The sequence below is a fragment of the Lepisosteus platostomus genome, chromosome 10 (genome assembly GCF_059453375.1).
Source record: "Lepisosteus platostomus isolate fLepPlt1 chromosome 10, fLepPlt1.hap1, whole genome shotgun sequence".
In the NCBI taxonomy this organism is placed as follows: domain Eukaryota; kingdom Metazoa; phylum Chordata; class Actinopteri; order Semionotiformes; family Lepisosteidae; genus Lepisosteus; species Lepisosteus platostomus.
Window position 1 is genome coordinate 33,545,011 of NC_142620.1, and position 16,389 is coordinate 33,561,399.

The 16,389-nt window shown below is 36.1% G+C and overlaps 1 protein-coding gene across 1 annotated transcript in view; it reads left to right on the plus strand.

Annotated features, from left to right (window-relative positions):
* Positions 1-13,526, plus strand: part of LOC148653654 (uncharacterized) — a 49,343-nt gene extending 35,817 nt beyond the window's left edge. Inside the window, exon 3 of the mRNA XM_088647353.1 lies at positions 13,455-13,526. Within this exon, the coding sequence (XP_088503479.1) occupies positions 13,455-13,526 (72 nt within the window). The remainder of the gene's footprint in view (positions 1-13,454) is intronic.
* The last annotated feature ends 2,863 nt before the right edge of the window (positions 13,527-16,389 follow it).

Genomic DNA, 16,389 nt, shown 5'->3' on the forward strand with positions numbered 1-16,389 from the left:
AAGCCAGGCGTAACAGTTGTTTCCTTTTTCTGATCACCCACTGTTTGGATACTCCTCTCACCTGCCCTGCTCTTTGTTTTCCTGTTATTTGCTGTGTATTCCTGCTGCGATCCACTCCTGCCCTCACACCTAAAGAAGACTATTTTACATTTCTTTTTGTGGTTCATAGTGCAATTAACCTTTGCTAGTATCTTTTTGGTCTTTTGAAAGTCTATCTGTGCTGTCCTTTGAAAGTGAGCTGATCTCTGCTTCTTTGACAAAGCAAGGCTCGCCAGAGAATGTGAAAAAGACATATTTTTACCTCACTTGCTGTCTTCCAATCACATTACATCAACATCCAAAAACATGATTTCTTCTCTTAACGTGTCTTGTAAAGATGACTCATAACTTGGCTTGTTTTTCAGGAAGTTAAAAAACACTTAAATTACTTATCCAGTCTCTCGAAATAAAATTATTTTTCAAGCAATGTAACGCAAGATGCTTTCTAACGTCAGGCAATGTGTTTTTTTTAATCTAACATTGATAGATTAAAAAATAATTCCTTATAGCAATTATTTACCTTCATAAACTTATAAAGGTTGTATTTTCGCACAGTGAAGAGGTTTTAGTTGTTTAAGGTTTAGTTGTGCAAGCTCTGGTGAGTGTGTCTTTTTGATGAGTTTCAAAGGGAAATAGGTTCGTATTCGTCTTCCCTGACGCAAAACACTCACATTCATGAGAAGACAGAGCCATTTCCTCTTGTGAAGATTCCCTGTGTGAACAAATCTGAACAGTGCTGATTTTAAGTACAGCTAAAAGTAGTTTTTGTTTTCTGAGGACGTACTAAATTACAATTAAAGCCACCTTTATAATGTTTGTAATGTTTATAATGTTTCTTTATTAGCCCTATACAATTTCTTGCATTAGGAATTCCTTTAAAGGTCCTCTCTCCGACCACAGCCAGATCACACTCTACATGAAAAGAGCACACCAGCACAGAGACACAGTGACACATCCCAGCCTGCTGTATGACCTCAACCAGGCATACAGATGGGACACAGACTGCCTAGACAGATACCAAACTGCACTGGGCGATGACGAAATTCAGGCACTGTTGGACATATTCCTTAACACTCCGAATCAAACCAACAAATTAGGCATAAACTTGGCCACACAAAAACTAAATCACCTATTTCACAAACTAGCATAAAAACCAAGCTAAAAACAACTTAATCAAAAAACTACCAAAAAACAAAAGCAAAAGAAAAATTTGCTTTGTGCAAAAACATCAGAAATGCACTAAGAAAAGTCTCAAATGAAAAACAGACAACCACACAACACAGATCTGCGCCTCAGGTACTGTGATATGGTAAAACTTTACAAACACACGCTGAAAAAGAAAAGAAACACATACATTAACAAACAACTTTTAGAAATTGAGGTGTCACGAAATCAGAACTGTTTCTGGGAGAAGTAGAAGAATTTAAATAAATCAAAACCAGAAGAACTGGTCATCCAAAATGGAACAATCTTGCAAACATACTTTGAAAATCCCTATCAAAAGCTCCCACATTTCCTGGCCCATTGTGTTTTAAAGAAGATGGGAGTTTTTTTTTTCAGCATGTGCTTGTAAAGTTTTACCATATCACAGTACCTGAGGCGCAGATCAATGAGCTCATTCTCTTATTTTAAACCACCGGTTTTTCACTGATGCATAATCATGCACTTACTAGAACCCCCCGTGTCACGGGGGGGGCGCCGTGTGTTAAGAAAGTTACAGATGCAGCCATTCAAAGCAAGCGGGCGACACCGCATTTTTTTATTTTGCGGCGCGCTTGACGCAGCCTACCGCAAGTTACCGTAAATTCTCGTATAGTACCGCAAGTAAAATAATAGTATCTGGAATTTCCGCAAGGTGGAGCTAATAAAGCTCAACCTCTCATGTTTGAGCTGTCGCCATCAAAGTCTTTAATGAAGATATTACTAATAGTATTAATAATGAATGACCTTGGACAAGCTGGAAACTCAAAGTATTGCCCTGGTCCACATTCTTTTTTTCATTGACCGTCTTTGTAAAAGTAACACCACAGCATTTCACAATCACGCATTTGTTTCCAATCATGCAAAGTACAGTAATTTTTGAGAATCGATTCACCATGCCTTTCACATGCTCACAAAAGAGATTGATTTAGGAACATAAACATATTACTGTATGCAAACTGTACTGTATACAGTATGTATATGTATATTTAATGTCTTTACTGTGCCCATTTAAGTATCGAATATTTATATGGAATTTTACCACTGAAGGGAAATCTTAGTACCTGAGCATAAAAAGAATAGGAGCATACTGTAACGCGTGTGAAGGCCATAAACAATATTAATTTTGGAACATAAACATAAAGTATATGGCTGGTCTCTGTACTTAAAAGAAAAAATACACACCAGTATTCCATTTCTCCCTAAACATTTTAAGCATCGAAGTCTTTAACTAATGTGATACCGGAGTCAACAAGCATACTTTAAGAATTTGATTAAAAGGGAATATAATACGGAATCGCGTATCTAAAGAAATTAATAACGTTATAATTATATCCATGTACCACAACACAAGCCGGAATCCAGCCGGAGTCATGACTTTTTTTTAACAAACATTTCTTTAAAAAATAAAACGTTTCCCTGGGTCAGAGATTAAATAAAACTTCACTCGCACCAAACAAATTTATATTTCTAAATATCACAACATGATCGAATTTAAGTCATTTTAATAACAATGAATAGTCACCTATGCGTTACAATATAAATATTTATATTGATTTAAATCACGTTTAAATCGCCTTTATTTAAAACCCATAAATAAAGCTGATACTGTTTAGACTTTTAATTATTTAAAACTGTATTACAGCAGCACAATGCACAATGCAACGTAAATTGCTATCTTTGTCTTCTGCATAATAATGTTCACCTCTCTGTCCAGCAAATTAACAATAGTAATAATAATGAACTTTATTGTATATGGTGCCTTTAAAAGTGGCTCCTCAAAGCGCTTAACAGGATAAAAACAATAACAACAATACTGTTAGGCTGGGCAAATTATTATTTTTTTTAAAGATATACAAAATTAGATATGATGATGTGTTCCGGCTTAGACATTAATGAAGAGCATAACAAAGGTCATAAAGGTCATAAACTATATTAATTTTGGACCATCTACATATTAGGTAAACTGTATGTTGCTGTTGGTATTTGTTGCTGTATGTTGTTTCTTTAAAATTGGTATTTTAAAGAAAAAATACTGTAAAATCCTGGGTTCAGTACAATGTTTCAGGCATTCACGTGAAGGACAACAGAGCTTTCACTGGCCGATGATCAAACTTTATTGATAAAACAAAAACAAAAACTATCCGATCATGCCAGAAGACAAAAAGAATAACGGACACAGTGCGAGCCTGCTACCTCTTCTCAGCCGTCCACACCACACTTTTCCCTGGGTCAGAGATTAAATAAAACTTCACTCGCACCAAACAAATTACCACGCACTGAACACGTTAACCCAAATATGTCTCACATTACTTTTATGGTACATTACTTTGCTAAAATGTATTTAAAAATAAAAATGATTACAAATGCCAGCAGAGAGAAAGACATACACACAGTTCTTCATTGTCAAAAAGTAATTGTGTTTTACTTTGTCAGCACCCAGACAAACGCAAACGCGTTATTAATTAAATGCTTTTATTCATTCTTAATCAAACTCACAAGTTGTCATCTCCTGTTGAAGCTCTGTGAGACTAGACTCACACATGGCTAGACTTGACTATTTAACCATGAGATTATGTTTATGTTTATTAATCTTTCTTGTTATGCACTGAGAATGATACGGGGTGGCGTAGCGGTCGGCTCTGGCTTTCTCATCTTTACCCATGCACTGCAAGTACAACCCCCCTCTCTTTGGGAGTGCTGACTGTGACAAATTAAACCAGTTTCACAGGTATTTTCAAAGTAGAAGAGGGCGAGATTTCCAGCGAAAGACACCTCCCCCCATCCAATACCCAGTAAGTACAGTACTTACTAGTTAAGAAAGTTAGGCTCCTCAATGAAATCGCTTTAACATGCTAATGCGTTGGTGTAACAGTCCGGGCGTGGCAAGTTTCTAATGTCTCCCAACTATGGCGAAAGGAACCCGTCTTTTATTGGAAGACAATGAACATATTCTACCCGTACATGATATATAATGCTGGGGCGTGGGCGCAGTGGGGTGCTGTACCAGATGTAAAAAAAAATATTTATTTTTTTAAGTCAACTGAGTGTCCATAATATTGCAATAAGTGAAAAGACCACAGGCATTCTTCCTCCCCCCTACATTCTCAGAGTAGAATAGAATTTATTATTAGCACAATTTATTACAGAGCTAAATTTAATATTATTGATTACTAATAATTTATGCTAACACCTAGCTTTCTTAACTAGTAAGTACTGTACTTACTGGGTTTTGGAGGGGGGAGGTGTCTTTTGCTGGAAATCTCGCCCCCTTCTACTTTGAAAATACCTGTGAAACCAGTTTAATTCCATATTAAATTCCATATTTAATTCCTTCACTTCTGCATAAGCTTTATAGAGGAACAGTGGATGGGATGCGGCTCTTTCTGGGAATACTGCAAATTCACAGGTGCCTGACTTGATGGAATTCACATTATCATATTCACATATCACCCCCCCTCCCCCATCTCTCTCTCTCTCTCTCGCTTGCCCTCCCCTCTGTGTATTGTCTGTTTAGGGCAAGCAAGAGAAAGTGTTCTGTACTTTGACAAAACAAGACTCGCCAGATAATGTGAATCGGAACCTGTTTTTCTAGCTTTTAAAGTCGTGCGATGTGTAAGCAGGAAAACATCATTATATCTTACATATGAAAAATACATAATATAGCTCCCAAACAAACGCAAACGTGTTCTAATAAAATGCTTTTATTCACTCATAATCTGACAATTTCAGGAAGACTAAGGAAGGACTAAGGGAATTGTCATCTGTCGTTGAAGCTCTGTGAGCTCGGTGACTTTGAGACCACTTGTTATCCCAAGATGTTTGAATCTCCACAATTCAAACAGAGAAAAAAGAGCTGATTGACAAGATTTAAGATGTGGCTGTCAATGTTGGATTAAAAAAAACACGTTGCCCGACATTAGTTGCATTGATTGAATAATAATTTTATTTCGAGAGACTGGATAAGTAAATCAAGTGTTTTTTTAACTTCCTGAAAAACAAGTAATTATTTAACAATATGTTGAAAAGTTTTATGATATTTCGCTGTTGTGAATGTCTGTGGAGTGTATGTTATTTGCCTGTCCTGAATGTGCTCTCTCGCTCGCCCTCCCCCCCCCCCCTCTCAATTCAATTCAATTCAATTCAGTTCAAGGTGCTTTATCAGCATGACAGATGGGTACAATCAGTGTTGGGTATTCACTTTGTAATCTGTGGTCCTTTTAATTGTTTTTACATCTACTGTATTGCTTTGAGATGCCACTTTTAAAGGTGATATATAAAATCAAGGCTTTAACTTGCTTTGACTCCGCAAGTCTGAGTTCTTGTGTCCGTCCTATCTGAACCCGAAAGTATTACAATATGTATCTTTATAGCAGGTGGTGTACAGCTTTTTAGTATAGATTACACTTTTCTAAAATGTATTTAAAAAATAAAAACGATTACAATCTAATCTTTCCACGTATGATCTCAAGATCCCAAGAAAAATAAATCTAAACAGGGAGAAAGCTATGCTGAAAGTTTATTAAGATACTTAGAAGACAAAGATAACAATTTATGTTGCATTTGTCTGATTGTGAATCAAAAAACACATATATTTAAACTTTTGCGATTTAAATCAAAACGCGATTTAAATCAATATAAATGTTTATATTGTAACGCATAGGTGACTATTCATTGTTATTAAAATGACTTAAATTCGATCATGTTGTGATATTTAGAAATATAAATTTGTTTGGTGCGAGTGAAGTTTTATTTAATCTGTGAAGCAGGGAAACGTTTTATTTTTTCAAAGAAATGTTTGTTAAAAAAAAAAGTAATGGCTCTGGCTGGATTCCGGCTTGTGTTGCGGTACATGGATATAATTATATCGTTATTAATTTCTTTAGATACGCAATTCCATATTATATTCCCTTTTAATCAAATTCTAAAAGTATGCTTGTTGACTCTGGTATCACGTTAGTTAAAGACTTCGATGCTTAAAGTGTTTAGGGAGAAATGGAATACCGGTGTGTATTTTTTCTTTTAAGTACAGAGACCAGCCATATACTGTATGTTTATGTTCCAAAATTAATATCGTTTATGGCCTTCACACGCGTTACAGTATGCTCCTATTCTTTTCATGCTCAGCTACTAAGATTTCCCTTCAGTGGAACAATTCCATATAAATATTCAATACTAAAACGGGCACAGTAAAGACATTTAAATCTTTCTACGACCGACCAACGCACCACGAGTGCCCCTGTCAGTCAACCAATCACGTACCGCGGTATTTTGCATTATGACCATAGCCAATTACCTCCGGTACGTTTCTGTGCCGCGCACTTTGAATGGCTGCATCTGTAGGTGTTATTATAAACTATTAGTGAGTGGCTCTGGTGAAATTTCACTGTGAACTGAAGAGTTAAAGTGTAAAGTGTTTCTTCTGTTTAATGGGAAGAGACATGGTGCTTTTTTTTAAATCCCTGGCGGAACTGGGATTCCATAAGAATCAAGTAATAGGTTTATTCCATGCTGAAAAAAAGAAGAAAGAAAACACATTCCTTAAGAATCAGCGCCTTTATAAAGCGCCTTTTAAATATGGCTTCTCAAAGCGCTTTACAGGATAAAAACAACAACAACAACAACAACAACAACAACATTGTATTTCATTGCACTTTGACAGATCCTCTTTAAATCAATTGTTGATTTAAAGTTTGACAGTAAATGTTTATATTGTAATGCATACACCCTCCATTTCTTTATAAAAAATTAAAAAATCATTTGTACAGCCTAAGAAGGGGGACCTGCTCTCATTGACAGCTGAAACTCCTCCATACACTCAAGTGAAAAATTAATAACGCCAATGTAAACATCGTATTTACAATTGTTTTATAATAAAAATGTTAAGTTCTCTAAAGCTTTCTCAGTCAAGTATGATCGCTTAACCAGGGAGCTGTATAAGCATGTGTAGGCATTAAAAGATCAGCTAAACTGGGAAGTTGCGACACCGAAGATATTATTAATAACCTTTTAAATCTGAAGGGAGATCTAAAGGGATCCCCACACAATACCGGTTCCTGCTTCTGGAGCGATTCCAGGGGAAAGACGGTGATAAGTATTCGTTATTAAAAAATGACTTAGATTCAAACATGTTGTGATATTTAGAAATATAAAAAGTCAATTAATTGTCCATAATATTGCTATTTTATTTTTTCAAAGAAATGTTTGTTAAAAGAAAATTTGTGGTGCTAGCTGGATTTGAACAGCCGAAATCTCGCTTAGAAGTGGGGCACTTCTAAGACAATCAGCTTAAAACTACCACTTTTTATACCCATGTTATTTCACATGTTAGTTAAAGACTATCGAGACCAGCCATATACAGTTTACATAATACTGTATGTTTATGTTCCAAAATTAATATTGTTTAAGGCCTTCACACGCGTTATGCTCCTATTCTTTTCATGCTCAGCTACTAAAATTTCCCTTCAGTGGTAAAATTCCATATAAATATTCAAGACTAAAATGTGCACAGTAAAGACATTTAAATCTCTCCACAACCGACCAACGCACCACGAGTGCCCCTGTTGGTCAACCAATCACGTACCACGTGATTTGACTCTGATCGCGCTTTGAAACCCTGAGTGCAGATTGCTACAATATAGTGCTCATTACCACTACAAGGACAATAGACGGTTTTTTTTTAACGAAAGGAATGTCAAAATGTTTCCAAAACATCCACTTGTGATACTTTAGCTGCTTAGTTACACGATTTCATATTCATATGACTATCAAGTGATGTTAAATCACTACTACATTTCTCTTTTTACAATAACAGCAAGTGGTGTTCTTACTACTTATTCTTAGAAAAGGATAAAATGTTATAACTTTTTTATGAAGTACAGAATATAAACTTAATAATGTTAAAACAAGCACGTTAAAACCAGAACCCATGTAAGTTACCAAGTTAAAATCTTTGATGCATAAAATATTTATGCATATTTAGAATATTTATGATGAAGGTAGAAGGTTGTGTACTTTTGTCCAACTGAGCAATCTTGCTTTTATAAAATATACTGACTTTGTAATGTTTAATAATTTACATGTTGTAATACACAGTTTAAAATTATTAAGTCTAAAAAGTAAACAACTTAAGTTCTTAATTGGAAAATGATTGTCCCTCTGCAGTGATCAGGTTTTGAAACCATGCGTTTTCTGGTGACAGCTCAAATAGTTTAAGCTTTAAATAGATTACAGATGTTAAGCTTTATTAGCTCCACCTGGTTTTACAAGATTTTACAAGGTGCTTCAGGATACCATTATCATAATTTAATTTGCATGTGGTATAATGCGGTATGATGTGCCATACCCATCACTTTTAAACCCAGTGTACTCCGTGCATTTTGAATGGCTGGATCTATAGAGAGGTGGCACTGTGCCTAAGGATCTGTGTCTCTGGCTGGAAGGTTGCCAGGTCAAATCCTGTGGCCGGCAGAGGAATCCTACTCTGTTGGGCCCCTGAGCAAGACCCTAATCCCCAACTGCTCTAGGGGTGCGGTACAACGGCTGACCCTGCGCTCTGACCCCAAGCTTCTCTCCCTGTCTGTGTCTCATGGAAAGCAAGCTGGGGTATGTGAATTCCTAATGCAATAAATTGTATATGACTTATCTTATATCTTCAGAATGGTGATTGGCTGACACTATCTGACACCCCTCTGATTGGAGAAAAAAGACGTGCTGGTCTGCTATACATACTGTACCAGGAAGAGGATTTCTTTCTATTCGAAACGTGTATTTTAAAAGTTTAATTAAGAAGTAAAAACCTTACAGCGTACACAGATTTCTAAACTGATCAGGAGGAAGAAAAATCACCCGTGTTTCGTGCATAAAAAGTGGTTATTAACTATCGAAACCTGTTTTATTTATTTTATTTTTATTTAGATTAAGAGTTCCCGTCACCCCCATTCCCATTTAAATCACAAACCCGTGTTTAATTAAATGTCTTTTAACGTAAATCGTTATTTTTGTCTTCTGCATAATAATGTTCACCACTCTGTCCAGCAAATTAATAATAAACTTTATTTTATATAGCGTTTTAAACGAATAAGTAATTAGATTGCTCATAAACCTAATCACTTATTCTACATAAACACAGCATAATTGCTCTCTGAAAATGCTTTTTCTTTTTATTTAGGCTCATATTTCAACTATAGATCGTACACTAATTCATTGTCACTAATTCATTGCGCTTTGACGGAAACCAAATTATATCGTTATTAATTTCTTAAGATACGCGATTCCACATTATATTCCCTATTAATCAAATTCTAAAAGTATGCTAGTTGACTCTGGTATTGAGCGTATTCGCTTAAAACTACCACTTTTTATACACATGTTATTTCACATTAGTTAAAGACTGCGATGCTTAAAATGTTTAGGGAGAAATGGAATACTGGTGTGTATTTTTTCTTTTAAGTACCGAGACCAGCCATATACTGTATGTTTATGTTCCAAAATTAAAATCGTTTATGGCCTTCACATGCGTTACAGTATGCTCCTATTCTTTTCATGCTCAGCTACTAAGATTTCCCTTCAGTGGTAAAATTCCATATAAATATTCAATTCTAAAACGGGCACAGTAAAGACATTTAAATCTTTCTACGACAGACCAACGCACCACTAGTGCCCCTGTCAGTCAACCAATCACGTACCGCAGTATTTTGCGTCACCGCGCTTCACGATGCGCGAGGCCGTAGCCAATTACCTCCGGTATGTGTCTGTGCCGTGCACTTTGAATGGCTGCATCTGTAAGATGTGAAGAAGGTGTTAACTGATTCCTTTCTGCACAAGGACTGGACTTCTTGTGACACAAGACATTCCAGGCTTTAAGTTATGGCAGGAAAGGGGGATAACTGATAAGGACTCCAGGTGCCAGCTAGAACCCCCCCCCCCCAGGAAGGAAACCTAAAACTGACCATTAAGAGTGGTCAAAGCCTGGGGGACTGTCCGAACACCGTGATCTCTTCCCTATGTCAGAAGCGGCTGAAATGGGCTATATAAACTAGAAGTTTTGTACCGGTACTTTGAACAATACTTTGGTTTTATTGTTCCTTGTATGCAATAAAACTCATCTGTTTAAACTTCATCTTGGGATCCAAAACCTTTCTGTCTGTTACAACAGCATGCACAACATAAGTAATCATTTGTAATTTGATATGCTGTCTTTTTCATATAATAAGGTTTTCATTAAATATTAAGTGAAAAAATAAAGTGAATTATTTTAAAATGCTTGATCTTATATACTGTTAATGTTTTACAACAAATTTGTACTGGTACTTTCCTGAAAAATGTGTCTTGATGATTTAAAAAATGAAATGTGAATGAATTATTTCAATTGGTCAGGTTTTTGATTATTTGATTTAATTGTGGAAATTCATTCACTAGAAATTCTGTATTATTCTGAGATAGTTATAATAAAGCTGGACTTAACTGTTGTGTATTGTAGCAAATTACCCCTTGCAAATCATGGGAAAATATGGACAGGTGGGAGTTAGAGTAGGTCAGACTTAGAGTTTGCAGTCCTGTGAGACTGACACAAAATTCACTAGTTTTTGAATCAGTGAAACCAAACTTATAAAGAAAATTTACTAGTCGAGAGGAAGGAAGTTGGATCCTTGCCTTATATAAATCTGTGTGGAATGCCATCTTTAATCTATTTAATTGTGAAATCTCACAGGGATGTGTTAGTCATTAAGAAAAGTGAGACTACTACACGTAAATGTCCACATCTGGCTCTGGAATTTCCACAAGTGGTAGGAAAGTGTGATACCATACAAGCTCCACCAGACCTGGTGTCACGATTGAGTCAGTCTGTCAGAACTCTGAAATCTTTGATTTACAAAGAGTTCTACCACTCTTTTTTCCAGTTGCAAGTAATTAGCCTACTTAGCTTGTTATCTCCTTTAGCTGAGAATACCTTGTGCAGTTTTCAGCATTTCACTCACATATATGTGATTCTTATTACATAAATACAGACGCAGCCATTCAAAACAAGACGGCGATACCGCATTTTTTTGTGGTGCGCTTTATGCAGTCTACCGCGAGTTACCGTAAATTCTCCTATAGTACTGCAAGTAAAATAATAGTATCTGGAATTTCCGCAAGGTGGAGCTAATAAAGCTCAACCTCTCATGTTTGAGCTGTCGCCATCAAAATCTTTACTGAAGATATTACTAATAGTATTAATAATGAATGACCTTGGACAAGCTGGAAACTCAAAGTATTGCCCTGGTCCACATTCTTTTTTTCATTGACCGTCTTTGTAAAAGTAACACCACAGCATTTCGCAATCACACATTTGTTTCCAATCATGCAAAGCACAGTAATTTTTGAGAATCAATTCACCATGCCTTTCACATGCTCATAAAAGAGATTGATTTAGGAACATAAACATATTACTGTATGCAAACTGTACTGTATACAGTATGTATATGTATATTTAATGTCTTAACTGTGCCCGTTTAAGTATTGAATATTTATATGGAATTTTACCACTGAAGGGAAATCTTAGTAGCTGAGCATAAAAAGAATAGGAGCATACTGTAATGCGTGTGAAAGCCATAAACGATATTAATTTTGGAACTTAAACATTCAGTATATGGCTGGTCTCGGTACTTTAAAGAAAACATAAAGAAACATTCCATTTCTCCCTAAACATTTTAAGCATCGAAGTCTTTAACAAACGTGATACCGGAGTCAACAAGCATACTTTTAGAATTTGATTAAAAGGGAATATAATATGGAATCGCATATCTAAAGAAATTAATAACAATATAATTATATCCATGTACCGCAACACAAGCCGGAATCCAGCCGGAGCCATGACTTTTTTTTTAACAAACATTTCTTTGAAAAAATAAAACGTTTCCCTGCTTCAGAGATTAAATAAAACTTCACTCGCACCAAACAAATTTATATTTCTAAATATCTCAACATGATCGAATTTAAGTCATTTTAATAACAATGAATAGTCACCTATGCGTTACAATATAAACATTTATATTGATTTAAACCCGCGTTTAAATCGCCTTTATTTAAAACCCATAAATAAAGCTGATACTGTTTAGACTTTTAATTATTTAAAACTGTATTACAGCAGCACAATGCACAATGCAACGTAAATCGCTATCTTTGTCTTCTGCGTAATAATGTTCACCTCTCTGTCCAGCAAATTAACAATAGTAATAATAATGAACTTTATTGTATATGGCGCCTTTAAAGGTGGCTCCTCAAAGCGCTTTACAGGATAAAAACAATAACAACAATACTGTTAGGCTGGGCAAACTATTTTTTTTTCACAAGAAATAAAAATTAGATATAATGATGTGTTCCGGCTTAGACATTAACGAAGAGCATAAGGAAGGTCATAAAGGTCTTAAACTATATTAATTTTGGAACATCAACATATTATGTAAACTGTATGTTGCTGTTATTGGTTTCAGGCACACATGTGAAGGACAACAGAGCTTTCACTGGCCGATTATTAAACTTTATTGATAAAACAAAAACAAAAACTATCCAACCAAATCATAAAAAGAAAAAAAAATCAAGAATAACGGACACAGCGCGAGCCTGCATTCTCTCCTCAACCGTCCACACCACACTTTTCCCTGGGTCATGGATTAAATAAAACTTCAATCGCACCAAACAAATTACCACACACTGAACACTGAACATGTTAACCCACATATGTCTCACAATGCTTTTATGGTACATTACTTTGCTAAAATGTATTTAAAAATAAAAATGATTACAAACGCCAGCAGAGAGAGAGACACACACGCAGTTCTTCATTGTCAAAAAGTAATTGTTTTGTACTTTGTCAGCACCCAGACAAATGCAAACGCGTTATTAATTAAATGTTTTTATTCATTCTTAATCTAACTAACAAGTTGTCATCTGTTGTTGAAGCTCTGTGAGACTAGACTCACACATGGCTAGACTTGACTATTTAACCATGAGATTATGTTTATGTTTATTAATCTTCCTTGTTATGCACTGAGAATGATAAGCACCTCAAACACGAGGGCGGCGTAGCGGTCCCATCTATACTGATGCACTGCAAGTACAACCCCCCCTTCTTCTCTTGAGTGATGGGCAACAGTTGGATATCTGGGAGAATTGTTTGTTCCACTGGCGTCTGTGAATTCCGCTGTGTAAATGGTGCTTCCTGAGGGGAGATAGACGGCGGGGACAGCGTCAGCCAGGTCCTTGGCGGTGTTGAGCAGAGAAGCCGGGATGGAGTGTCCTGAGGTGTGTGCTGAGGTGTGTGCTCTGTGGGGGGAGGCAATCATCGGGAGACAGCTGCTCAAGCGTTTGACTGCCTGTACACACTGTCTCTGCCTTCTGCATCTTCAGGAGTGTCTCTAACCTCCCAATCCTCTCCTGTAATGCGTTGTACTGCTCCTGCTGCTGCCAAAAAGTCTCCATACAGGTGCTGCTTCTACAGGTTGGCACCCTTGCCAGCAGCCGAGAGCAGAGTGCATTGCACTTTGACAGATTGTCTTTAAATCAATTGTTGTCAGAATATCCCCACCTCCAAATGAGAACAAAATTTCAATGATTTTATTAACTGGCTGTTTCAGTAACTTAACGTATATATTTAAAGTAATAATTTAACAATATATGTAAATGTTTTAAGATATGTCTATGTTGTGAATGTCTGTAGATTGTATCTTAGTTTTTGTTTTGTTTATAAGGGAGAGTGTCATAGAGACGACTCCCTTACCCCCCATCCTGATTTAAATACTTTTATTTTTTCACAATCTGGCAATACCAGACAGAATTCACATTCGCTGCAGCCAAATGGCTTTTATCAATTATCACGCCCGGCTCCTCAATGGAATCGCTTTAACATGCTAATGCCTTGGTGTAACAGTCCAGGCGTGGCAAGCTTCTAATATCTCCCGACTACGGCGAAAGGAACCCGTCTTTCATTGGAAGACAATGAACATATTCTACCCATACATGAGAATATAATGTTGGCGCGTGGGCGCGGTGGGGTGCTGTACCAGCTGTCAAAAAAAAGGTTAAAAAAAAAGTCAATTGAGTGTTCATAATATTGCAGTAAGTGAAAAGACCATGGGCATTCTTCCTCCCCCTACATTCTCAGAGTAGAATAGAATTTATTATTAGCACAATTTATTACAGTGCTAAATTTAATATTATTGATTACTAATAATTTATGCTAACACCTAGCTTTCTTAATGCGAGAAGTACTACCTTAAGTACTGTACTTACTTGGTTTTGGAGGGGGGTGGGGAGGTGTCTTTCGCTGGAAATCTCACCCCCTTCTACTTTGAAAATACCTGTGAAACTGGTTTAATTCGTCACAGCCAGCACTCCCGCAGAGAATGATGAAAACCGCGCTGCGCCAGGCGAATGCACATCAATATGTTTGGCTTTTGGGCTCAGGTTAACATGTTCAGTGTGTGGTAATTTGTTTGGTGCGAGTGAAGTTTTATTTAATCTCTGACCCAGGGAAAAGTGTGGTGTGAACGTCTAAGGAAGGAATGCAGGCTCACTGTGTCCATTATTCTTGATTGTTTTTTTCTCTTTCTGGTTTGGTCAGATAGTTTTTGTTTTATCAATAAAGTTTGATAATCTGAAACATTTTGCCGAATCCAGGATTTTACAGTATTGTTTCTTTAAAATACCAATAACAGCACCATACAGTTTACATAATATGTTGATGTTCCAAAATTAATATCGTTTATGACCTTTATGACCTACCTTATGCTCTTCGTTAATGTCTAAGCCAGAACACATCATTATATCTCATTTTTATTTCTTGTGAAAAAAAAATAAAAATCATTTACCCAGCCTAACAGTATTGTTGTTATTGTTTTTATCCTGTAAAGCGCTTTGAGGAGCCACCTTTAAAGGCGCTATATACAATAAAGTTCATTATTATTACTATTGTTAATTTGCTGGACAGAGAGGTGAACATTATTATGCAGAAGACAAAGATAGCAGTTTACGTTGCATTGTGCATTGTGCTTGCTATAATACAGTTTAAAATAATTAAAGGTCTAAACAGTATCAGCTTTATTTATGGGTTGTAATTAAAAAAAAGTCAAAAACCGCACTCAAAATGCAATTCAGAGCTTTCTGGCAAGAGGAGACAACCAAAATAATAATATAACATGCTACTGTTTGTGCATGAATAAGGTTATACTGCTATTTCCTTAGATACGCGATTCCATGGTTTTTTTTTTTGAATCCCCGGCGGAACCGGGCATCCATAAGAATCAAGTAATAGGTTTATTCCATGCTGAAAAAAAGAAGAAAAAAAGCACATTCCATAAGAATCAGCGCTTTTATATAGCGCCTTTAAAGGTGGCTTCTCAAAACGCTTTACAGGATAAAAACAGCAATAACAACAATATGAATATTGTATTTCATTGCACTTTGACAGATCGCCCTTAAATCAATTGTTGATTTAAAGTTTGACAGTAACCCTAACACTAACCCTATTTAATTTTTTCAAAGAAATGTTTGTTAAAAAAAGTCGTGGTTTTAGCTGGATTCAAACACCCAACGTGTGATGTATAAGTCAGGAACCTTGAATATTTATATGGAATTTTACCACTGAAGGGAAATCTTAGTAGCTGAGCATAAAAAGAATAGGAGCATACTGTAACGCGTGTGAAGGCCATAACCAATATTTATTTTGGAACATAAACATACAGTATATGGCTGGTCTCGGTACTTTAAAGAAAAAATACAATCCAGTATTCCATTTCTCCCTAAACATTTTAAGCATCGAAGTCTTTGACTAACGAGATACCGGAGTCAACAAGCATACTTTTAGAATTTGATTAAAAGGGAATATAATATGGAATCGCGTATCTAAAGAAATTAATAACAATATAATTATATTCATGTACCGCAACACAAGAATAGTACACGCTGTACATTGTCTGTTGATAATGTTTCTGTAGTGCTTTTTCAGCCCTCTGCATGTGACCTTGCTGGTGGCGCTGTGGGTTAGGTTTCTGACCGAATCACATGGTTTGTGACTGAATCCCACTGTGGAACCATGACTTTTTTTTAACAAACATTTCTTTGAAAAAATCAAACATTTCCCTTGGACAGAGATTAAATAAAACCTCA